This window comes from Rana temporaria, chromosome 8, assembly GCF_905171775.1.
Source record: "Rana temporaria chromosome 8, aRanTem1.1, whole genome shotgun sequence".
Classification (NCBI taxonomy): domain Eukaryota; kingdom Metazoa; phylum Chordata; class Amphibia; order Anura; family Ranidae; genus Rana; species Rana temporaria.
The window spans coordinates 167001295-167026046 of NC_053496.1; the positions used below are offsets into that span (position 1 = coordinate 167001295).

The 24752-nt window shown below is 46.0% G+C and overlaps 2 protein-coding genes across 6 annotated transcripts in view; one reads left to right on the forward strand and one right to left on the reverse strand.

The window, feature by feature from the left end:
• LOC120909931 (oocyte zinc finger protein XlCOF6.1-like) overlaps positions 1-24752 on the reverse strand; it is a 487791-nt gene that overhangs the window by 283653 nt on the left and 179386 nt on the right. The window lies entirely within an intron of this gene.
• Positions 9364-24752, forward strand: part of LOC120909863 (zinc finger protein OZF-like) — a 46698-nt gene continuing 31309 nt past the window's right edge. For 2 of the 5 annotated variants that reach the window (XM_040321611.1, XM_040321612.1), the window contains exons 1-5: positions 9364-9556; positions 12899-12994; positions 13107-13204; positions 13288-13387; positions 13502-13600. In XM_040321611.1, the coding sequence (XP_040177545.1) occupies positions 12961-12994; positions 13107-13204; positions 13288-13387; positions 13502-13600 (331 nt within the window). In that variant the 5' untranslated portion in view covers positions 9364-9556; positions 12899-12960. Of the gene's footprint in view, positions 9557-12699; positions 12812-12898; positions 12995-13106; positions 13205-13287; positions 13388-13501; positions 13601-24752 lie in introns of all 5 variants that reach the window. The other 3 variants (XM_040321613.1, XM_040321614.1, XM_040321615.1) reach the window with 3 other exon arrangements.

The window sequence follows — 24752 nt, forward strand, 5'->3', positions numbered from 1 at the left end:
GACTTTTTCATATTTTTTTGGGACATCCCCAGGACAGATACGTCGCTTTGTATAGGGGTATAGTTGCATTAACCATCTGCTTCCATGCGTTCAACGTGGGAGGGGCGGCTGACTTCCACTTCAAAACTATGGCTTTCCTTGCGTAAAAAAGGATACCTATGAGGGTGCGTGTTGCTTTGGCAAGTGCCAATTGCTCCACCAGGCCGAGGATGCAGACACTAAGTGTTAGGGGAATAGGGATGGTAGTTAGGTCATGAATAAATTGAGTCACTTCCCTCCAATAGTCCCTAATCTGTGGGCAATCCCAAAATATGTGTACGAAGTCTGCTGGGGTACCAGAGCATCTCCAGCAGCTGGCCGACAGGGTCGGGTATATGCAATGCAGACGCTGGGGCGTATAGTAGATCCTATGGAGGATCTTGAATTGGATTAATTTGTCCCCAGTGGCAACCAGCTGCTGGAATGGGTAGTCCCACATATCCTCCCAATCCTCTCCTTAAATGCCTTTTCTTCTCCATTCTGATACTTGGTTTGAACTTCAGCAATTCGTCTTCACCACGTCTAAATGCATTGAGTTGCTGCCATGTGATTGGCTGATTAGCAATTTGTGTTACCAAGCAATTGAACAGGTGTGCCTAATAAAGTGTCCGGTGAGTATGCATATTGCAGCTGGCAAGTGGCTAGTAAATGCGACAATCAGCGACCTTATAGTGGGAATGTAATAGTGCGGCAGGCAATCTGACACTTTGTGGGAACTGACTAACTGCCACTGACCTCACCAGTGACACTAATACAGTGATCAGTGATACTACTATACACTGTCACTGTACTAATGGCACTGGCTGGGAAGGGGTTAATTTCAGGGGAAGTCAAGGGGTTAATTATGTGCCTAAAGATATATAATGCTTTCTAATTTTTACTTCAGATTGGTTTGTTTCTTTTCCCTCTGTACAGAGCCCTGTGTTGTTTGTCAACACAGAGCTCTGGGCTGTGATTCAACACAGCCAATCAGCAGGTCCCAGCCATGAATCATTGGCTAGGATCTGCTCACAAACTCCTGCTGTGTCAAATCACAGAAGAGTAGGCGGGCAGGGGCGCGTGCTTTAAAACCAGAAACAGGCAACGTCATTTGGGTACGTCACTGTGCCTGTAAAAGCCACCCCGTCGCAGTATATGTATTGTCAGCAAGTGGATAAATTGGTTATATATAATATAGTCTGTGTGGCGACTTTTATAGGGTGAAGGCCTGACTGTTGTTAAAGTTGAAGTTAAAGAAGAAGAAGAAGAGTCATACATGAGCGGTGATGATTCGTGTAAGGAGGAGGAAGACCCCCCAGAGATCAGCACAGGTGAGGAATAAACACTAAACCCAGAGTGCCAAAAAAGACAAATAAGCTACTTTGGTGCCAAACGCGTTGCATCCCTCGGGTATGAATGTAGTCTCAATCCAGAGAAGAGCCCCAGATTCTCCTTGTTCAGTCACTACAACAATCTCTTCTTCTCCCCCCTCCTCTGTCAGTAGACAGTAATGGGGAGACGGTATGTGCCCAGTGGGGGGGTCAGGAGCCATCAGTCTCTATTAGACTCCGGCTCTCCTCCTCACATCATGTCATTGTGTGTTACCAGCCAAGAGATGTGACCAGTCTCCCCCCCCCCCCCCCCACACACACACTCTCTCTGGGGTCTCTCATACATCTCAGTACAGGGGGCTTCACTCTCATCTTTATTCACAGATGGCTCAGAAACTGAGGAGGAGGATGAAGCATGTGTGAGGATTAAAGAGGAAGACGTTCCTATAGAGATCAACACAGGTGAGTAACAAAAGATACAGTAACAGGCCCGGATTCAGAAAGGAGATACGACAGCGTATCTCCGGGTTACGCCGTCGTATCTCTGAGTGCGGTCGGTCGTATCTATGCGACTGATTCATAGAATCAGTTACGCATATATTTCCCTAAGATCCGACCGGCGTAAGTGTCTTACACCGTCGTATCTTAGGCTGCATATTTATGCTGGCCGCTAGGTGGCGCTTCCGTATATTTACGCGATGAATATGCTAATTAGATAGATACGCTGATTCAGAAACGTACGTCTGCCCAGCGCATTTTTTTTACGTCATTTACGTTAGGCGTTTTCCGGCGTAAAGTTAGCCCTGCTATATGAGGGGTATCCTATGTTAAGCATGGACGTCGTTCCCGCGTCGAGTTTTGAAAAGTTTACGTCGTTTGCGTAAGTCGTTCGCGAATAGGGCTGTACGTAAGTTACGTTCACGTTTAAAGCAATGACGATTTGCGGCGTAATTTCGAGCATGCGCACAGGGATTTTTTCATGAACGGCGCATGCACCGTTCATTAAAATCGTAACATGCGCGGGGTCACCATTCATTTAAATAAAACACGCCCACATCATCCCTATTTGAATTAGGCGGGCTTACGCCGGATCACAGAGGTTACGCCGCTGTAACTTAGGGCGTAAGTTCTTTCTGCATACGGAACTTGCGCCCTAAGTTACGGCGGCGTACCGTATCTGAGATACGTTACGCCCGCCAAAAGATACACAAATATATCTGAATCCGGGCCACAATTTATAAAGTAATGGTATCTATTTAGAGGTAAACCGGAATATGGTTTCTTAGGATCATAGTTCAGATACTATAAAATTGTCAATCCTTGGATATAGTCCTTGATATTAAGACCTTCTCACGTCTAAGCAATGTCTTTCTATTTTAATTGAAAAGAAGTTAATGTTTTTCTCTTCTTGTTGTGCAGACGGACAATACAAAAAGTGTAACGTGACATATGCTAAAACAGAAGATGACGTCCCATCAGATTCTTTAGAGAAAAAAAATACTACAGATCAGTCATCTGGTCCCTCTACTTATGAGGAGCGTATTGAAAAAGTTCAGATTGAAGATCAGGATGAAATGAAACCATTCTCATGTTCCGAATGCGGGAAAAGTTTTACTTCAAAGGGGTCTCTTATTAGACACACAAGAGTTCACACGGGGGAGAAGCCATATAAATGTTCAGAGTGCGGGAAGTGCTTTTCTCTGGTGTCCAGTCTTATTAAACATGAGAGGATTCACACCGGAGAGAAACCATTTTCATGTCCTGAATGCGGGAAATGCTTTCGACAGAAATCGACTGCAGTAATGCACCAGAGAACTCACACCGGATTGAAGCCGTTTTCATGCTCGGAATGTGGAAAATCCTTTCCCAGGAAACGAGCCTTGATGAGACATCAACCTGTCCACACAAGGGAGAAGCCCTTTTCATGCCCCGAATGCGGGAAATGTTTCCCACTCAAAGACAGCGTGATACGACACCAAAGGTGTCACACGGGGGAAAAGCCGTTCACCTGCACCGAGTGCGGAAGATGTTTTTCCAGCAAACAAAAACTTAGTTTGCACCAGAGGACTCACACTGGAGAGAAGCCATATTCGTGTTCAGAATGTGGGAGCTGCTTTTCCTGTAAAAGATCCCTCATCAGGCATCAAAGTGTACATACTGGAGAGAAGCCGTATTCCAGTTAGGAGTTTGGAAAATGATTTGTCTCTAGATCTTATCTATCGTGAGAAGACTTGCTTGTCTTGTCGTCAGTTGAAATGCCAAAGTATCATTCGTCTGGGCTTATACTAAACTGGATACTAGGGGTGCAACGGATCAAAAAACTCACGGTTCGGATCGTTCCTCGGGTCGGGAGTCACGGATCGGATCATTTTTCGGATCGGCAAAAAAAAAAATCTACCCCACTGTAATATCCACATCTCCCCCCCCCCCACCAACTATAGTACCCCCTTGGTGCAGACCCCCCCCCCTCCTCTCAGTACAGACCCCCCCCTCCTCTCAGTACAGACCCCCCCCTCCTCTCAGTACAGACCCCCCCCTCCTCTCAGTACAGAGACCCACCCCTCCAGGTAGTACTGACACACTCCCCCCCCCCCCTCGGGCAAGACACCCCCCCCCCCATCCTCAGGTAGTACAGACACTCTCCGAGCGGTGTGTCCCACGTGTGCGGGCTCCTCCTCTGTGGGTGTAAACAGAGGAGGGCCGCCGCCGGGTGTACCAAGATGGAGCTAGGCCGAAGCCGCGGCCTTTCCTAATGTTATTCCTGCGGCTCCAGAGTTAGGCCGAAGCCGCGGCCTTTCCTAGCGTTATGGTCGCGGCTCCGGAGGTAGGCCGAAGCCGCGGTCATAACATTTAGGAAAGGCCGCGGCTTCCGCCTAGCTCCGGACCCGCGGCCGTAACATTAGGAAAGGCCGCGGCTTCGGCCTAGCTCCGGAGCCGTGGCAATCCGCGGATCACAGTGTGTTCCGATCCGAAGGGGGTGACCCGTTCGGATCACGGATCAACTGTGATCCGTTGCACCCCTACTGGATACTCTGTCATCATCATCACACCAAAGTTAAATAAAAAATCATTATTGTACTGTTATCCTTTATTTGAGCTGGTGTGTGTGTGTATATAATATATAAATAATCACAGCCATAATGATGACCCACCTAATATTGACTAGAAAAAAAGGTATGAACATCCATGCAAGCCGTATTATTGTTGCCAACATCCCGGAGATCAATATAGAGAAAAGAGTAACCCCCGGTACTATTGAGACTTTAACAACAACAATCCAAATTATTTAAAATTATTTGTATAAATTTATTGAAAAGAACGTGTGTGTGTGTGTGTATATGTGTGTGTGTGTATATGTATGTGTATATATATATATATGTGTGTGTGTGTGTGTGTGTGTGTGTGTGTGTATGTATATATATATATATATATATATATATATATATATATATATATATATAAAATCATTACAATATGTATAAACATTAAAACAGTATGAATGATGAACTGGATTTGATATCTGTATGGTGATCCAGACAGCCCAACGTGTTTCGGGACAAAGCACGTCCGTTCGTCAGGGGCACTTAACACTGGAAAATCACATTGTTCAAAGGTCACAGTCATCAACAAGATTCACCGCCTGGTTAGCAGCGGCAGCCGTGTCACGAGAACACCCTGTGTCCCACCGGGACAACAATGGAATCTGATGGTGGGTCCCCACTGTTCCACGCAAGGTCCCCTATTTCTGACACTGCAGGCGTGCATGCACCAGTGCCACACTCCACACTCTCGATCCCCACTGTAGATGATCTTCTAGGGAGTAAATGTTCGTGTGTGTCTCCTTGGGCTGCAAGGTACCCCTTTTGCTGCCAAAACAGCCTTGACCTGTTGCATGCTCTCAGATCAAGGCTGTTTTGGCAGCAAAATGGACACCACTAGACCTCTGCAGGGATGCTGTGGTATCTGGCACCAAGCCATCAGTAGCAAATCATTTCAAGTGATATTAAAGTACTGTTTGTTATTTTTAAACAAACAAAAAAATAAACATGTTATACTTGCCTGCTCTGTGTAATGGTTTTGCACAGAGCAGCCCAGATACTCTTTTTGGGTTCCTTGCTGGTGCTCCTGACCCCTCGCTACTGCCCCCACAGCAAGCAGCTAGCTATGGGGTCACCTGAGCCGATGCTCTGTGTGGCTCGGCCCCGTCCGCTCTCTCCTCATTGGCTTATTGAATTTGACAGCAGCGGGAGCCAATGGCACAGCAAATGAGGAGGGGAAGTCCCGGACAACCGAGACTCTCGTGCAACATCACTGGATCTAGATAGGGCTCAGGTAAGTATAAGGGGGGCTGCTGCACCCAGAAAGTTATTTTTTTTTATACTAATGCATTGAATGCATTAAGATAAAAAAAAAAACCTTCTGCCTTTACAACCACTTTTAAGTCTTGTAAGTTGCGAGATGCTCAATGGACTGTAATTTGGAGAATTCTGAGTCCAAGGTAACACCTTGAACTTGTCGTTGAGTTCCTCAAACCATTCTCGAACCATTTTTGCAATGTGGCAGGGTACATGATCTTGCTGAAAGAGGCCACAGCCATCAGAGAATATAATTTCCATGAAGGGGGGTGTATTTGGTCACCAACAATATTTAGGTAGGTGGTACGTGTCAGGGTAACATCCACATGAATGGAAGGACCCAAGGTTTCCCAGCAGAATATTGTCCAAAGCAAAATTACTAATTTCATTATTTTTATTTTATCTAAAAATATGCTGACTGACCTTTTACCCCCAAGCTTTATCCTAACACTAACCCTGACCTTTTTATTTTTTTCTTTATTTGTATTCTTGTTTGTATCTTCCTTTTCTTGCAGGAGAGTAAAATGTAATGTATTTTACTCTTCATTCAGAAGAGGAAGTAAACACAGGGGTGGGCTTGGGCTCACAGTGACCGATCACTGTGATAGCCAATCGGAGGCTATCACAGCGATCAGGGGACCCAGAACTGGGTCCCCGGGTTCCCAATCATTAGTACGAGACCCGGGGGGTCTCGGTGAAAGATCGGTCGCTGTGCTGGGAGGCGCGCTCTCAGCAAAAAGGGAGGTCTGCATATAAGCAGCCCCACGGGAAAAAAGCCCACTTCCATGAGGCCACATATATGTGTGTGGTTGGTGAAAAGGTGTCAGATTAATTGTTTCACCAACCTGAAGTCGGGCTTTGTTAATCTTTGCTGGCACTTGGTTAACCACCTGCCGACCGCTTACAGTAATTATACTGTGAGCGGGCTGCAGGTACAGGCAGAGTCAGTGGTGTATTTTGATTTTGTGATGCTCTAGGAAAGACTAAAATTAGGTGCCCCCTCCCCCTATCTAAATATATCCCACCCCTCCCTTCTCAAGTGGCTGTTTTGGGGTCTCTGGTGCTATATTGGAACTATATTGGGACCCTAGTGTCTATCTGGGGTCTCTGGTGGCTATGCAGGGTCTTTGGTGGCTATGCAAGACCACTGGTGACTATGCAGGGTCTCTGGTGGCTGATTAGAGTCTCTGGTGACAATGCAGGGTCCCTGGTGGCTGTGTGGGGTCCCTGGTGGCTATGCAGGACCACTGGTGCCTATGCAGGATCTCTGGTGGCTGCTTAGAGTCTCTGGTGACAATGCAGGGTCTCTGGTGACTGTGTGGGGTCCCTGGTGATTACAATCTACTTGTAAATGTCTCTGCAAAATTAGATTGGAGTTTTCAAAAAAGAAAAAAGGCCTGCTCCTCACCCAACCCCACCTATATAGCATTCCTCGTTTATCCTCCTATAAGCCCCCTTAGTTTATAGGAAGACAGGAAGTAGGCAATCGTATGGAAAGGGAATTCTCCTTCTGTGGTATGCACAGTGTATGGAGGATGGTAGGATAGTGAATGCTTGCAGACAAATCATTCCACACCCCAGGGTACATTATAAACAGAGAAGAGCCATTGCCCCCCTACCCCCACATATATATATATATATATATATATACACATATACACACGCAGGGCTTTTTTTCAGGGGGAACTCAGTTCCACCACCTTTGTCTCAGACCCTTTGGTGCCTACTCACCACAATCACTTGTAAACACAGAAGTCTGGTTTCTGTGTTTACAAGTGACAGCTCTGCACTCTGTGTGTAACCCCCTGAACTCTGTATGTAATGCAATCCTGGTATTTAATGCCCCTTTAAGACCCTTCTACTGTTTGTGAAATCTGAACGGGTCGTGGTTGAGTTCCTGCACCTATTTTCTGAGAAAAAAGCTCTGTATACACGTGATCCTGCGCTTCCGGGTGCAAATGTACATGTTGCCAGTGGCTCGTTCCCACTGTGAATTTACACAGCGAGACCCAACTAACTACTTGTGTAATCTGCGGTCTCGGTGGATTGATTCAGTCTTTTATGACCCAAGAAAGAAACATAATACACTTTACATCTACCGATATTAACCACCTGAGGCCCGCGCTATAGCCGAATGACGGCTACAGCGCGGACCTGAAAAGCCAACAGGACGTCAATTGACGTCCGCCCCTTTCCTCGTTCCCTGCGCGCGCTCCCGAGCACGCAGCGGGGAAACTCTGTGCTGGCCGTGTCCCTTGGACACAGCCAATCACAGATCGCCGTGAACGGCCAATCGGAGTGGCCGTTTGATAGGCGATCTGTGCGGCCAATGAGAGATGATCTCATATGTAAACATATGAGATCATTTCTCATTGCCGGCTCACACAGAGACAGCGTCCTGTCAGGGAGAGAGGAGACCGATCTGTGTCTCTTGTACATAGGGACACAGATTGGTCACCTCCCCCAGTCACCCCCCTTCCCCCACACAGTTAGAACACTATGCAGGGCACACATTTAACCCCTTCCTCACCCCCTAGTGTTAACCCCTTCAATGCCAGTCACATTTATACTGTAATTAGTGCATATTTATAGCACTGATCGCAGTATAAATGTGAATGGTGCCAAAAATGTGTCAAAAGTGTCCGATGTGTCCGCCATAATGTCGCAGTCCCAATAAAAAAAATCGCAGATCGCCGCCATTACTAGTAAAAAAAAAAATAATAAAAAATAATAATTCTGTCCCCTATTTTGTAGGCGCTATAACTTTTGCGCAAACCAGTCGCTTATTGCGATTTTTTTTTAACAAAAATATGTAGAAGAATATGTATTGGCCTAGACTGAAATATTTTTTTTTTTTTTAAATTGGGATATTTATTATAGCAACAAGTAAAACATATTGTATTTTTTTTCAAAATTGTCGTTCTTTTTTCTTTATAGCGCAAAAAATAAAAACCGCAGAGGTGATCATATACCACCAAAAAAAAGCTCTATTTGTGGGAAAAAAGGACGTCAATTTTGTTTGGGAGCCACGTCGCACGACCGCGCAATTGTCAGTTAAAGCGACGCAGTGCCGGAAGCTGAAATTTCACCTGGGCAGGAGGGGGGGGTATATGTGCTCAGTAAGCAAGTGGTTAATTAAAAAAGTCCCCAGCTGATGTTTTCTTCCAAAACGATGCGACTGAACAGGTGTACCTAATAAAGTGGCCAATGAGCGTATATATGTAGTATATATATTATAGTTTCTTGTGAAAGTTGAGCACATCTACTGATATAATAAATAATATCCCAGCTGGAGGACTTTGCTCCTTCCATAACACAGAGGACATTTGGCCAGAAGTATGAATTGGGAGGAGTTACCACAATAACCAGACATTTCCTCTCATCTCCTGATCTGCACCAGAACAATGACACCAACAATCTGATTGGCTGCTCTGGGGGAACACTACCGATTCTAATGTTAATACTTCAGTACTGAGATCTAATTATCATTGTAGCTCAGACTGGATAATATATGAATCCATCAACACAACACATCTCCCTAAATCTCTTCTCTATCATCTGTGTTCCGCCCACACCCGGAAGCACTCCTCACTTCCGCTCTATAGTAAGCCCACATCAACGTCGCTGCTTCCGGGTTACCAGAGTGACGTCCAGCGGCGTGATTGGACCCCGCCATCTAAAGCCCAAGGAAACTACCACTAGAGGGCGCTGGTTTGTCACGTCACTAGAGGAAGTGTCCTGAGAATGGTATGGGACGGCGGCCATTGTGTTAAAGCCCGGAAGTGTTTGGACTGAGAGAGAAACGTGGTGAGGAGTTGTGAGTTTGGAGAGTGTGTGTCCAGTAAGGAGGAGGTAATAATAATATATTCTTATTATGAGAGAAAGGGGTCATGTCACCTACACACATCATCATCTTCCTGCAAGTCCTCTGATGTGTAGAACATTAGATGGGGGGCTCTGCTGGGGCTGGTCTCTGGAAAGCCATAGGAAAAACCTAGTATTTTGTGGCGGTCTCCTGGAAGCCAAAGGGACTGGTCACCCTAAAAAGTGTGTGTTGGGAATGAGATGCATTTTAGTTTGCATGTTGTGTCGTTGACCAACCCGATGCAGATGTACTGCGGCAAGGCGGCTCGGCTGCGCAAATCGCCGTACCGGTACAGCGATTCGTGCACCAGCATTTGCTGGCGCATGCTCCGATTTGGCCAGCGGGGGAGCCAATCGGTGGTTCCGGCAGACTCGATGTTCGCCCGCGATCGTGCCCCGCAGAGACAGAACGGAGATCTGCCGAAGTAAACAAGGCAGATCTCCATTCTGACAGGGGATGAGGCACAGATCCTGTCTTTCTGCTATGTGTTGTTCGAGGCAGCCCCCCCCCCCCATACAGTTAGTAAACACACTGAGGGAACACAGTTAACCCCTTGATCGCCCCTGATGTTAACCCCCTTCCCTGCCAGTGTCATTAGTACATATTTTTAGCACTGATCACTATAATAATGTCACCGGTTCCCAAAGAAGTGTCATAAAATATTCAGGTGTCCGATCTGTCCGCCGCAATGTCGCAGTCCTGCTAAAAATCGCAGATCACCGGGCATTACTAGTAAAAAAATAAAACAACAAAAATGCTATAAATCTATCCCCTATTTTGTAGACGCTAAAACTTTTGCGCAAACCAATCAATATACGCTTATTGTGATATATATATTGTGTGGGTATATATTAGGGTTGTCCCGATACCACTTTTTTTAGGACCGAGTACAAGTACCGATACTTTTTTCATGTACTCGCCGATACCGAATACCAATACTTTTTTTTTAAAGCCAAGTGTCAGTTCGACTGATGGGCACTGATAGGTGGCACCGACTGATGGGGACTGATAGGTGGCACTGACTGATGGGCACTGATAGGTGGCACCTATGGGCACTGGCAGGTGGTACTGATGGTACTGATAGGTGGCAGTTATGGGCACTGACAGGTGGCTGGCACTGATAGGCGGCAGTTATGGGCACTGATAGGTGGCTGGCACTGATAGGTGGCAGTTATGGGCACTGATAGGTGGCTGGCACTGTTAGATGGCACTGATAGGCAGCAGTTATTGGCACTAATAGGTGGCTGGCACTGATAGGCGGCAGTTATTGGCACTGACAGGTGGCTGGCACTGATAGGAGGCAGTTATGGGCACTGATAGGTGGCTGGCACTGATAGGCGGCAGTTATTGGCACTGACAGGTGGCTGGCACTGATGCTTATAGGCACTGACAGGTGGCTGGCACTTATGCAATGTGAGATAGTGTGTACTGTGTACAAGTGACAGTATTCATTCAGCATTTACAAAATCTATTTTACTTGCCGAGGGCTGCCTCCTGCTTTGATTTCCGCCCTGCTCTCCGCCCACTCTCCGCCCATCCTGCTCTCCGCCTGTCCTGCTCTCCGCCCACTCTCCGCCCATCCTGCTCTCCGCCTGTCCTGCTCTCCGCCCACTCTCTGCCCGCTCTTCCGCCCACTCTCTGCCCGCTCTTCCGCCCACTCTCTGCCCGCTCTTCCGCCCACTCTCTGCCCGCTCTTCCGCCCACTCTCTGCCCGCTCTTCCGCCCACTCTCTGCCCGCTCTTCCGCCCACTCTCTGCCTGCTCTTCCGCCCACTCTCTGCCCGCTCTTCCGCCCACTCTCTGCCCGCTCTTCCGCCCACTCTCTGCCCGCTCTTCCGCCCACTCTCTGCCCGCTCTTCCGCCCACTCTCTGCCCGCTCTTCCGCCCACTCTCTGCCCGCTCTTCCGCCCACTCTCTGCCCGCTCTTCCGCCCACTCTCTGCCCGCTCTTCCGCCCACTCTCTGCCCGCTCTTCCGCCCACTCTCTGCCCGCTCTTCCGCCCACTCTCTGCCCGCTCTTCCGCCCACTCTCTGCCCGCTCTTCCGCCCACTCTCTGCCCGCTCTTCCGCCCGCTCTTCCGCCCACTCTCCGCCCACTCTTAGCAGTTATCGCGTTTAACGCACAGCCCTAATGTGCTATTAACGGCGTTAACGCAAACCCATGTTAACGCCGTCAATATTTTTATCGCGCGATTAACGCAGGAGCCCTCGGGGTGGACATGCAGAGTGTGCAGCGGCGCGGCGCGGCTTACCTTCTCGCTGGATTCACAGGCAAGTTACTCACCTTGTCCCTGGATCCAGCGATGCCACCCCGCTGTGTGATCGAGCGGGTCCTCCTTGCTTGGCGGGTCCTCCTTGCTTGGCGGGTCCTCCTCGCTCGATTCACAGTGCCTGTGTGCCGCCGATCTCCGTTCCCTGCGACGTTACAACGCACGGGAGCGGAGAACGGCGCCAAATTTAAAAAAGTAAACAAACACAATACACACAGTATACTGTAATCTTATAGATTACAGTACTGTATGTAAAAAAATACACCCCCCCCTTGTCCCTAGTGGTCTGCCCAGTGCCCTACATGTTCTTTTATAAAATAAAAACTATTCTTTCTGCCTGAAAAACTGTAGATTGTCCAAAAGTGTCCCTTTATGTCAAAAATGGTTTTAGATCAGCTAGAAAACAGCGATAATAAATTATAATCACTTTCAGAATTGTGCGATATTTGTGGGGAAATTCGTCATAAATTAGATAGATTAATCGTGAGTTAACTATGACATTAATGCGATTAATCGCGATTAAAAATTTTAATCGTTTGACAGCACTAATATACACACACACATATATATATATATATATGTGTGTGTGTGTGTGTGTGTGTGTGTGTGTATATATATATATAATATAATTATTTTTGCAGAGACCCTAGAGAATAATAAAATAAAAGTTGTTGCAATATTTTATGTCGCATTGTATATGCACAGCAGTCTTTCAAATGCATTTTTATGGCAAAAAATACACTTCAATTAATAAAAAATAAATAAATACATTTTTTTTTTGGTATAATGTGAAAGATAATGTTACGCCGTGAGTATCGTGATCTTTTTTTCGAAGCAAAAAAATGTGCGATTCTCATTTTAGCCAGAATCGTGCAGCTCTACTGTATGCTTTGACTTCTGTTAATGGAACCGTCCTCTCCAAGACAGAGGGGACAAAAACTGTACCGTGCTATTATCTACATTTATTTTCCAAGGTAAAATGTAAGTTTTTTTTTTTCTTATGATTTTGTGAGTTTTTTTTTAAGCCCCCTCCCCCCCCCCCCCCCATATTTCATATACAGAGACGTACAGAAAAGTTGGAGTACGGTATATAGAAAGAAACGAGGATCTCTACAGGAACGTCATGATGGAGAAGCGGCCGCCCCTCACATCACCGGGTAAGAGGAGACTTTCATTTCTTGTAAAGGAGAGAAGAGTATTGAGGATCCCCCTAGATACACATCCTCTGATATAGAAACAATGTATTCAGTCAGTGTGTGTTTCCTACAGATGGATCCAGTAACAGAAATTCCCCAGAGAGATGTCCCCGTCCTCTGTATTCCCGGGACTCCACACAGGAACATCAGGAGATCCCTCAGGACGATCAGGTAACTTTAATTCACATTTTATTGAATATACTAAAGAATTTATACAATTCATAGTGAATTATTGTAATATTTGTATTTTTAAGAATGCATCTTTAAGAGTTAAAGTGAAAGAAGAAACAGAAGAGTCATGTGTGAGAGGTGATGATCTATGTAAGGAAGGGAAAACTCCAGAGATCAGCACAGGTAATTATTAACAGCAAATAGACGTGACCATTCTCTTACCCTGCGCCCACTCTCTCTGGGGTCTCTTATACATCTCCGTACAGGGGGGCTTTACTCTCTCCTCTTTATTCATAGACCCCGGAGAGATTTGGGAAGACATCAAAGCTGAGGAGGAGGAGAAAGAAGGACTTGAGAGGATTAAAGAGGAGGAGATCCCTCCAGAGATCAGCACAGGTGAGTAATAAAAACGAAATCCAGAGAAGAGTCCCAGATTCTCCTTGTTCAGTCACTACAACAATCTCTTATTTTTTTAATAGCACTCCAAACAAAAAAACCTGCAAAAACACATAAGCTACTTTGGTGCCAAACGCGTTGCGTCCCTCAGGTGTGAATGCAATCTCAATCCAGAGAAGAGTCCCAGATTCTCCTTGTTCAGTAACTACAACAATCTGTTCTTCTCCCCCCTCCTCTGTCAGTAGACAGTAATGGGGAGACAGTATGTGCCCAGTGGGGGGGGGTCAGGAGCCATCAGCCTCCATTAGACTCCGGCTCTCCTCCTCACATCATGTCATTGTGTGTTACCAGCCAAGAGACGTGACCAGTCTCCCCTCCCCCACACACACGCTCTCTGGGGTCTCTCATACATCTCAGTACAGAGGGCTTCACTCTCATCTTTATTCACAGATCCCGGAGAGACATTAAAGAATAAGTTAGGTTTAAAAAGGAGAAAATTCCTACAGTAATCAGCACTAGGGAGTAGTAATCGCTAAATACAGTTATGATTTATAAGATAATTTTATCTTTTATGGGCTAATTAAAATATTATTACAGAGATTTTCCACAATGAGATGTTGGGTTGGTAAATCAGCTGCTGTAAAACTGTGAATTCTTGATCTTGACGCCTGCACTTATATTTCAAGACATTGCCTCTTATGACAACTTTTTTTTAGTTTTGTATAGTGTGAGGAAGAGTTGGCACCCCCAAAAGGGGGATTTAACTGGTAACCATGGGCTCCCTTAGAGAGATTCCTCCCCACTTTCTGTCCTGCTTACAATGTTTTACCAAACAGCTGATCATGTGATTTGGAGCGACTTCAGAATAGGTAAGTATTTCCGTTTGTGCCGAAAAGGGTCATTTGGAGTGGGGTGTGCTTAGAGGAGGGATTTGTACTATTGGTGGGGATTTGGGAGAGATGATTTGTACTAGGAGGAGGGATTTGGGGGTAATCTGGCTAACTTTTCTTAGCGGGCTACTAGATTCAAAGCAAACATTTTAAAGCCCTGGCCTATGGATGATAAAAATGTATGTGGTTTGTCGCCGTTGCACAGGCATGCACAATTTTAAAACATGATACATTTGGTATCTATTTACTCGGCGTAACATCATGTTTTATATTTTACCAACCAAGTGAGTATTATATTGTGTTTGTGTGCATTAAAATGAAAAATGACAGAAATGAAACTGTTTTATGGATGGGTTTACTTCCGCTTTAAGTAATTTTTCTAGCAAAAAATACAGATTGTAACCACTTCCAGCCCAAGGACATCATACGAAGTCTTTGAATTTCAGTGGGAATATCTGAATGATGGGTGCAGCTACTGGCATCATTCGGATATCCTTGTTTTCAGCCATTGATTCTGTGCACCATAAGAACGATTATAGCCCCGCTCTATAACCCCCATAGAGAATCTGAGGCATTGCCAAGAGATACATGAGAGACATGAGACCGAACTATGCAGAAGAGCTGAATTTTTCGAGTATCACCTGTGTGTGTGTGTGTGTGTGTGTGTGTGTGTGTATATATAGTGTGTGTTTGGGGGTTCTGAGTAATTTTCTAGCAAAAAAATGATGATTTTTACATGTAGGAGAGGAGTGCCAGAATAGGTCTGGCTTAGAAGTGGTTAAAGAAACTCTCCAATAGCAACACTGACCGCAATATAACGCTTCCTACTCTACCCAAATATACATTTTTGGCTTGACATACACTTGAATAGTTGTCACTTCTTATTCCCCATAGGTGGACAACACAGAAACTATAACATTGAAAAAATCTCTGTCATATCTGCATTTGGTAAAACAGAAGATGAGGACATCACATTGAATTTTTCGGAAGAAAGACAAAATATCCATCCAACACCTCATGGCGCAGATCTGTCATCTGGTTCCTCTACACATAAGACATTTTCCTGTTCCGAATGTGGGAAAATTTTCTCTTGTAAAGCTCAACTTAAGATGCACCAAAGAAATCACACGGGGGAAAAGCCTTATTCATGTTCAGAGTGCGGGAAGTGTTTTACCCAATCGTCTATTCTTATTAAACACGAGAGAACGCACACTGGCGAGAAGCCGTTTTCATGTCCTGAATGTGGAAAATGCTTTTCACAGAAATATTCTTTAACCATGCACCAGAAAATTCACGCCGGATTGAGGCCATTTTCATGTTCTGAATGTGGGAAATGTTTTCCCCGGAAGATAGCCTTGATCGACCACGAACGCGTACACACGGGAGAGAAGCCGTTTTCCTGTCTGGAATGCGGAAGATGTTTTTCTGTGTCGCATAGTCTTAAAAGACACGAGAGGACACACACGGGAGAGAAGCCATACTCATGCCCTGAATGTGGGAAATGTTTTGGCGACTTGTCCAGTCTTAAGACGCATAAGAAAACGCAGGTATGCTCTTGGCCCGACTTGGGTAAATGTGTTTCTGACAAAGATGGACTTGCAAAACCCCAAATATGTCACCTGGGGGAAAAGCCTTTTTCGTGCCGGGAGTGCGGGAAATTATTTACTCAGAGAAGCAATCTCAATACGCATGAGAGAAGTCACACCGGAGAGAAGCCGTATTCCTGCACCGACTGTGGAAGAGGCTTTTCCACCTCGGCAAATCTTGCTTCACACCGGAAAACTCACACCGGGGAAAAGCCATATTCCTGTTCGGAGTGCGGGAAATGTTTTTCCTGGAAGATGTGCCTGATCAGGCATCAGCGTGTGCACACGGAGTAGAAGCCATGTCTGCACATCTCCGGCTAGATTCAGCATAGTATTACGGCGGCGTATCTCCAGATATGCCGCCGTAATTTCAAATCTGCGTCGGCATATCGTTACGCCGATTCTCAAAGGCAGAAACGTCTAAAAAATAGGCTTCCTCCGCCGACGTAACTTGAATGCGGCGCCGTATAATTGTGTGCAATATTACGTTGACCGATAGGGGCGCTTCCGTTGTTTTCGGCGTAGAATATGCAAATTTCCTAGTTACGTAGATTCACGAACGTACGTGCGCCCGGCGGTAGTTTTTTACGTCGTTTGCGTGAGGCTTCTTCGGCGTAACGTTGCTCCTGCTATTAGGTGGCACAGCCAATGTTAAGTATGGACGTCGTTCGAAAATTTGAATTTAGTACGTCGTTTGCAAATAGGGCTGGACGTAATTTAAGTTCACGTGGAAAGCAATGACGATTTGCGTCGGAATTTCGAGCAAGCGCACTGGGATTTTTTCTCGAACAGCGCATGCGCCGTTCGTAAAAAAACGTAAAATACGTGGGGTCAACCTAATTTAAATAAAACACGCCCCCCTCAACATCATTTAAATGACGCGCGCTTACGCCAGCCCCATTTATGATACGCCGCCGTAAGTTAGGAGGCAAGTGCTTTGTGAATACAGCACTTGCCTCTCAAACTTACGGCGGCGCAGAATAAATACGATACGCTGCGCCGCCGTAAGAAGAGGCGCAGCTACGTGAATCTAGCCCCTGATCTTCTTCTTTTACCCAGTGACTCTAGATCTAATCTTTGTCATAAGATGACTCCTATGTTTTGTGGTCAAACTGAAACAACAAAGGCTGAGGGTTGCACTGACTGCACTGTAGAGCTGCACGATTCTGGGCAAAGTGAGAATTTATTTTTTTTGGGCTCAGAATAAAGATCGATTCTTACGACGTAACATCTTTCCCATTATACAAAAACATTGGGCTAACTTTACTGTTTTGTGTTTTTTTTATTTTAATTAACCATTTGCTTACTGGGCACATAAACCCCCTTCGTGCCCAGGCGAAATTTCAGCACTGCGTCGCTTTAACTGACAATTGCGCGGTCGTGCGACGTGGCTCCCAAACAAAATTGGCGTCCTTTTTTCCCCACAAATAGAGCTTTCTTTTGGTGGTATTTGATCACCTCTGCGGTTTTTATTTTTTGCGCTATAAACAAAAATAGAGCGACAATTTTGAAAAAAATGCAATATTTTTTACTTTTTGCTATAATAAATATCCCCCAAAAACATATATAAAACATTTTTTTTCCTCAGTTTAGGCCGATACGTATTCTTCTACCTATTTTTGGTAAAAAAAATCGCAATAAGCGTTTATCGATTGGTTTGCGCAAAATGTATAGCGTTTACAAAATAGGGGATAGTTTTTTTGCATTTTTATTATTTTATTTTTTTACTACTAATGGCGGCGATCAGCGATTTTTTTCGTGACTGCGACATTATGGCGGACACTTCAAACAATTTTGACACATTTTTGGGACAATTGTCATTTTCACAGCAAAAAATGCATTTAAATTGCATTGTTTATTGTGAAAATGACAGTTGCAGTTTGGGAGTTAACCACAGGGGGCGCTGTAGGAGTTAGTGTTCACCTAGTGTGTGTTTACAACTGTAGGGGGGTGTGGCTGTAGGACTGACGTCATCGATCGAGTCTCCCTATAAAAGGGATGACTCGATCGATGCAGCGCCATAGTGAAGCACGGGGAAGCCGTGTTTACATACGGCTCTCCCCGTTCTTCAGCTCCGGGGAGCGATCGCGACGGAGCGGCTACAAAACGAATATCCGCGCCGTTGTCCCGGATCGCTCCCCGAGGGAATCCGACCACCGCATGTAGCGGGGGGGGGGGGGGTCCCGATCGGACCCGCGGAAAGGCAGGGACGTACAGGTACGCCAATGTGCCTGTACGTGCCATTCTGCTGACGTATATCTACATGCGGCGGTCGGGAAGCGGTTAAAGTGTTTTTTTTTTTCCCCCAAAAAAATTGCTTTTGAAAGACTGCTGCGCAAATACAGTGCGACATAAAATATTGAAAGAACCGCCTTTTTATTCTCTAGGGTCTCTGCTAAAATATATATATATATATATAATGGAGGTTCTAAGTAATTTTCTAGCAAAAAATACTGATCTCAACTTGTAAGCAACAAATGTCAGAAAAAGGTTTAGTCGTTAAGTGGTTAAACTGACCTAATTTACAGACCAAAGTTCATTTCTTTGATCTAAAAGAACTAGGGCTTAATGTACAGTTTTATAACCTCTCCTGAACGAATCAACTCGACAGATGGAAACCGAGGTTTTAAACATCAGTTTTGCCGTGTTTGCATGCCGCGTTTTTGTTTTAGAATCCTATATTTATTTTATTTATTTTTTAATCGTCAAAAATGAAAAACGTGTGTAAACAAAACGCAGCCGAACGCGAGTTACTGCGTTTACAGGCGTTTGGCAATTCAAAAGCCTCTGAACATCTGTCCTGAATGCATTTTTTTTTTTTTTTTTTTTTTATTTGCTTTCCAAAACTGGAAAGGACTATAAACGACCCTGTGTAGATGTACTGATAAGATGACATAGAGGAGAGTTCGGGGGCAGCTGGAAAAAAATGCTCCTAAACATGTTGAACTAGCTTCTTTTCTATCATAATCGCACCAAATGCCAGTAAAGATTTTAATTGTATTATAGTCCTGTATTTGTGTCTACTATATTTTCTCACTAAGAAAGACTTGGGGCTCATACAAACTGCATCTAAAAAAAAAAAAATGCTTTTACATGCATTTTAAGCTTTTATTTCTCTGCCTAAAAGCTTGAAGAAGCTTGTTCATTTTTATTGAGCTTATTTCTCCTTTTTTTTGTGTGTGTTTTTATGTGCTTTTTTCGCACATTTTTGCACAGTTTTGGCTAGTTATTCCGCGTACACGCGATCGGAAATTCCGATGGAATAAAATCCAATGGAATTTTCTGTCGGAATTCCGATGAAGCTGACATCCATCAGTCTTGCCTACACACTGTCAGACTATATTCCGACCATCCAAAACGCGGCGACGTAAAACACTACGACGAGCCAAGAAAAATGAAGTTCAATGCTTCCGAGCATGCGTCGACTTGATTCTGAGCATATAAGAAAAGGGGGGGGGGGTGAGAGAGGGTACCTGAAAACCCTTCGGGACTTTTTAGCGGTGCTAATTGAGTGGAATGAAATATAGAAAAATAAGTAAATTTATTTCATAACAATAAATATATATAAAAAACCATCCGATAGATGTTGGATTATTAGCTTCAAAGGCATGAATGTAAGAAGACCTGTTGCAGTCTTTTGGGGGGTGAGGGGAGGAGAGAAGAGCAGGGCTGCGGATGACGGAGGGACGTAAACTGACCACGGTGGTCAGGGCTCAGCAGCCCTGGTTATCGTGGTCAGCACAGAGAGGGGGGACACAGGAAGTGACAGAAACGGGCAGGTTTTTTACAGTTTAGAGAGGGGCAGGTTACCCAGCACAAGCACTGTGCTGTTTAATTTGCTTTTATGGGAGGGGGTTAACAAACACTTTAAAGGGGTTGTAAAGGTAAAAGTTTTTTCACCTTAATGCAGTCTGTGCATTAAGGTGAAAAAACATCCGACAATACCAGCCCCCCCTGTTATACTTACCTGACTCCTCAAATCCTGTGCTCCCCCCGTCATCCTCCTCGCCGTTGAACCTGGCCGTTGATTGGTTACAGTGGATGGATTGAAAGCAGCGCAGCCATTGGCTGGCGCTGCTGTCAATCACATCCAATGATGGGGGCGGGGCAAAATTATACAGTCGGCGGCTATGGGCGCCACTATATCACGGGAGTGAACCCCCAAAATAACTCAACACCATGCGAGCAAGCATGAAGGTGTTGAGCCCTTGCGGGGGGAGCCAAGACATCTGCTGAGGGACCCCCAGAAGACGTGGTTCTGTCTCACCCTACTCTGCACATGCTCAGTTGCTCTCAATTTTTAGGCACTCACTACTGAGTTTGTAGAGGCCCGAAATGCAGACAGGCCTAGGCTGGGTTCACACTTGGGCAAATTGGATGTGAGTGATCAAATGCCACCAAAAGAAAGCTCTGTGGGGGGGGAAAAAAACATCAATTGTATTTGGATACAACGTTGTTGCATGAAAGCACAATTGTCAGATAAAGTGACGCAGTGCCATATCGCAATAAAATGGCCTGATCAGGAAATGGGTAAAATCTTCTGGAGCTGAAGTGGTTAAGAGTGCCTTCTTGTCTGCTGTGATGACCTTTAAAATGAATTACTCAACACCAAGTTCACTACCTCTTATGTATTTGTACATGTTGATCATATCCTCCCTTAATCTCTTTTCCTCTAATCTTTCCTCATAGTTCAGCTCCTCCATGCCTCTTATGGGTTTGGTTGCCCTTCTCTGCACTTTCTCCAGTTGAATGGATATAACAGTGAGCAAGTAACCATGTGAGAATATGCCTGTATCTTACTCCAGAGTTTGGCAGGGATGCGGCCAGGCTAAGCAGAGCGCTGCAAGGAAGCGGATGGAATGCAGTGCTCTTGGTCTTCTGTGCCGTAACAGGCAGAGTGATGCAGAGAAGTATCTAGGACTCCAAGCAATGAGTGACATCACACACACACGTCATGCGTGGGATCATGGCTTTACATTTCGGGGCAGTCCTGCCCCTTTATCAAGCCTACTATAGTACTTGGGAGGAAACTATGCTGCAAGCTTGGAAACAGATAAACGGCTATGGGACTACAGAGAACAGCAAGTAAGATGAAGTATATGGACTTTTAGCTCGGGTTAAGACTATTAATACATTTAATGCAAATAAATTACATTAAAGTGGATGTAAACTCTCACATATACCCAGTGAAGCGAAGCACCTCAGATGCTACAGAGATGAAACAAACCTCCTTACATAAGTATCTGCTGTCTTCAGCTTGCTATATTCTTTAGAAAGTGCAGATTGTATTAGAGAGATTTTTTCTTCCTGTTCACCTATGGTTGTGGATTCTTGCTATACACTGTGACAGCTTATTGGAGGAAAGGCACACACCCCCTCTCAACATGCAAAGAAAGGAAGGAGAGCTGTGCTGTGAATGGACCAGCTCTCTGCTAATCAATTTATAGCACCCATCCCGACACAATTTTCAGGCTGGTTTTATCTCAGTTGTCGGAGAACTTGTCATAAGTTATCATGCTGATAACATAAGAACAGAGCAGCAGAAAGACAAGGGACTCGGGGCTTTGGAGAGAGATAAGTAAACACTACAGATATACATGCCCAGCTCAAATTTCATGAATTAGGTTTACATCCACTTTAAGGCTCCATTCACATCTGTAGTGTACATATTTGCCAGCACACCATGGATCAACAAACTTTGTCCAGAAATTTTTAATGAAAAGAGATCACATCACAAAGGTGCAACGTTTCGGAGCCATGCAGGACCCCTTCGTCAGACATGTGTAGGACTTCAAAGTCATTAAAATTTGGATAAGTGCAACTTGGATGTAGAACATTTGGCTATGACTTTATACTGGGGGGAAGACCAACCATCTGGCCACACCTACTGTTCATCACGGCACTGCATTACTGCTCCTCTCGGGGCGTCCCAAGTCTTTTACAATCCTATAGTGTATATTGGAAAAAAATAAATAAAAAATTACTGTGCGCAGCTAAAGTGTTCGGGTTTGGCTTAAAGCAGAGGTTCACCCTAAAACAAGTATATACCATTCCATCCAGCATACTGCCAACATGTACAGTATGCTGTTTTTTTTTTTCGCTGTACATACCGTTTAATCATTGTTTTTCTTTTCAGACTCCCGCGGGGAATAGGCATTCCTATAAAGAGGCGTAGATGATTGACGTGCGGCTAAGGCGCGTCACGCGTTCTGAAAATAGCCGGACTGGGACTCGGCGCCTGTGCACAGACTAGGAGCTAACTGCGCAGGCGTCGTATATAGCCGAGTCCTAGTTCGGCTATTTTCGGAACGCGTGACGCTCCTTGGCCGCACGTCAATCATCTACGCCTCTTCATAGGAACGCCTATTCCCCGCGGGAGTCTGAAAATAAAAAGAACGATTTAAACGGTATGTACAGCGGAAAAAAAAAATACTGTACATGTCGGCAGTATGCTGGATGGAATGGTATATACTTGTTTTAGGGTGAACCTCCACTTTAATGAAAAGATGGCAACTAGGGTTGTCCTGATACCACTTTTTTAGGACTGAGTACAAGTACCGATACTTTTTTTTTCAAGTACTCGCCGATACCGAATACCGATACTTTTTTTTAAATGTGTCCCCAAATGCAGCCATGTCCCCCCCATAAATGCAGCCATGTCCCCCCCACAGATGCAGCCATGTCCCCCCCACAGATGCAGCCATGTCCCCCCCACAGATGCAGCCATGTCCCCCCCCACAGATGCAGCCATGTCCCCCCCCACAGATGCAGCCATGTCCCCCCCACAGATGCAGCCATGTCCCCCCCCACAGATGCAGCCATGTCCCCCCCCACAGATGCAGCCATGTCCCCCCCACAGATGCAGCCATGTCCCCCCACAGATGCAGCCATGTCCCCCCACAGATGCAGCCATGCCCCCCCCACAGATGCAGCCATGCCCCCCCCACAGATGCAGCCATGTCCCCCCACAGATGCAGCCATGCCCCCCCACAGATGCAGCCATGCCCCCCCACAGATGCAGCCATGCCCCCCCACAGATGCAGCCATGCCCCCCCACAGATGCAGCCATGCCCCCCCACAGATGCAGCCATGCCCCCCCCACAGATGCAGTCATGTCCCCCCATAGATTCAGCCATGTCCCCCATACCTAGATGTCGCTGCCGCATAGTTAATACGCGCGGGGAACATTACAGTTTTCATTTGAATAGCTGTAGTGTTCCCCGCCGCGTATAGACACTCCCCCTTGCTCGGGATTGGACAGATCACCCGTCCAATCCCGAGCAAGGGGGAGTGTCTATACGCGGCGGGGAACACTACAGCTATTCAAATGAAAGCTGTAATGTTCCCCGCGCGTATTAACTATGCGGCGGCGTTGCGGAGGCGGCTGCCGGCGGCGGGGGGGGCTGAGTATCGGATCTGGCATCGGGGGCATTTGCGGGAGTACAAGTACTCCCGCAAATGCTCAGTATCGGTCCCGATACGGATACTGGTATCGGTATCGGGACAACCCTAATGGCAACCCTACCCCCAGCCTGCCCTTAAATACTTACCTGAGCCTGATTTCAATCCAGCGTTGTGCCTGTATGCAGCACCACTGCTCTTCTCTCCCCTCTCTCACAGGAGACTCGGCAGCTGCGGAAGCCATTGGCTGGTCAGGGTGTATATGCTGACTAATCTAAGCCTAGTCTAATTGAGTATCTGTGGGATGTGCTGGAAGAGCAAGTCCGATCCATGGAGGCCCAACCTCACAACTTACAGGACGGGCTTGGTGTCAGATACCACAGTGTACATTCAGAGCTCTAGTGGCGTAACGTATCGCATTTACGTTACGCCGCCGCAAGTTTTACGGGCAAGTGCTTGATTCACAAAGCACTTGCCTGTAAAGTTGCGGCGGCGTAGCGTAAATCCCCCGTCGCAAGCCCGCGTAATTCAAATCAGCCGGGTAGGGGGCGTAAAGCATTTAAATTAGGCGCGTTCCGGCGCCGAACCTAATGCGCATGCGCCGTCCCTAAAATTTCCCGAAGTGCATTGCGCTAAATGACGTCACAAGGACGTCATTGGTTTCGACCTGAACGTAATTGACGTCCAGCCCTATTCACGGACGAGTTACACAAACGACGTTAAATTTCAACATTTCGGCGCGGGAACGACGGCCATACTTAACATAGGATACGCCACCTAGGGGGCTTGTTTATCTTTACGCCGGGAAAACCCTTACGTAAACGGCGTAAAGTGACTGCGTCGGGCCCGCGTACGTTCGTGAATTGGCGTATCTCGCTGATTTACATATTGTCGACGTAAATCAGCGAGAACGCCCCCAGCGGCCATTTTAAAATTGCAGTTAAGATCCGACGGTGTAATACAATTACGCCTGTCAGATCTTTGCTGCAAACCGGCTAAGCCGGCGCAAAGTGTGAGTTATGCCGGCGTATCACTGATACGCAGGCATAACTCTTTCTGAATCTGGCCCAACATCTCCCCGTTCTTCCTAGTGACATGTCACTGATCGTCTGTTCCCTCTCATCGGTAACAGTGGTCAGTGAGGTGACACTCGTGGCCACGCCCCCTAACAGTTAGAAATCACTCCCTAGGACACACTTGAGGCCTTCAGCGGCCACCTACAGGTTAACCCCTTCACCGCCAGTGTCATTTTTACAGTAATCAGTGCATTTTTAT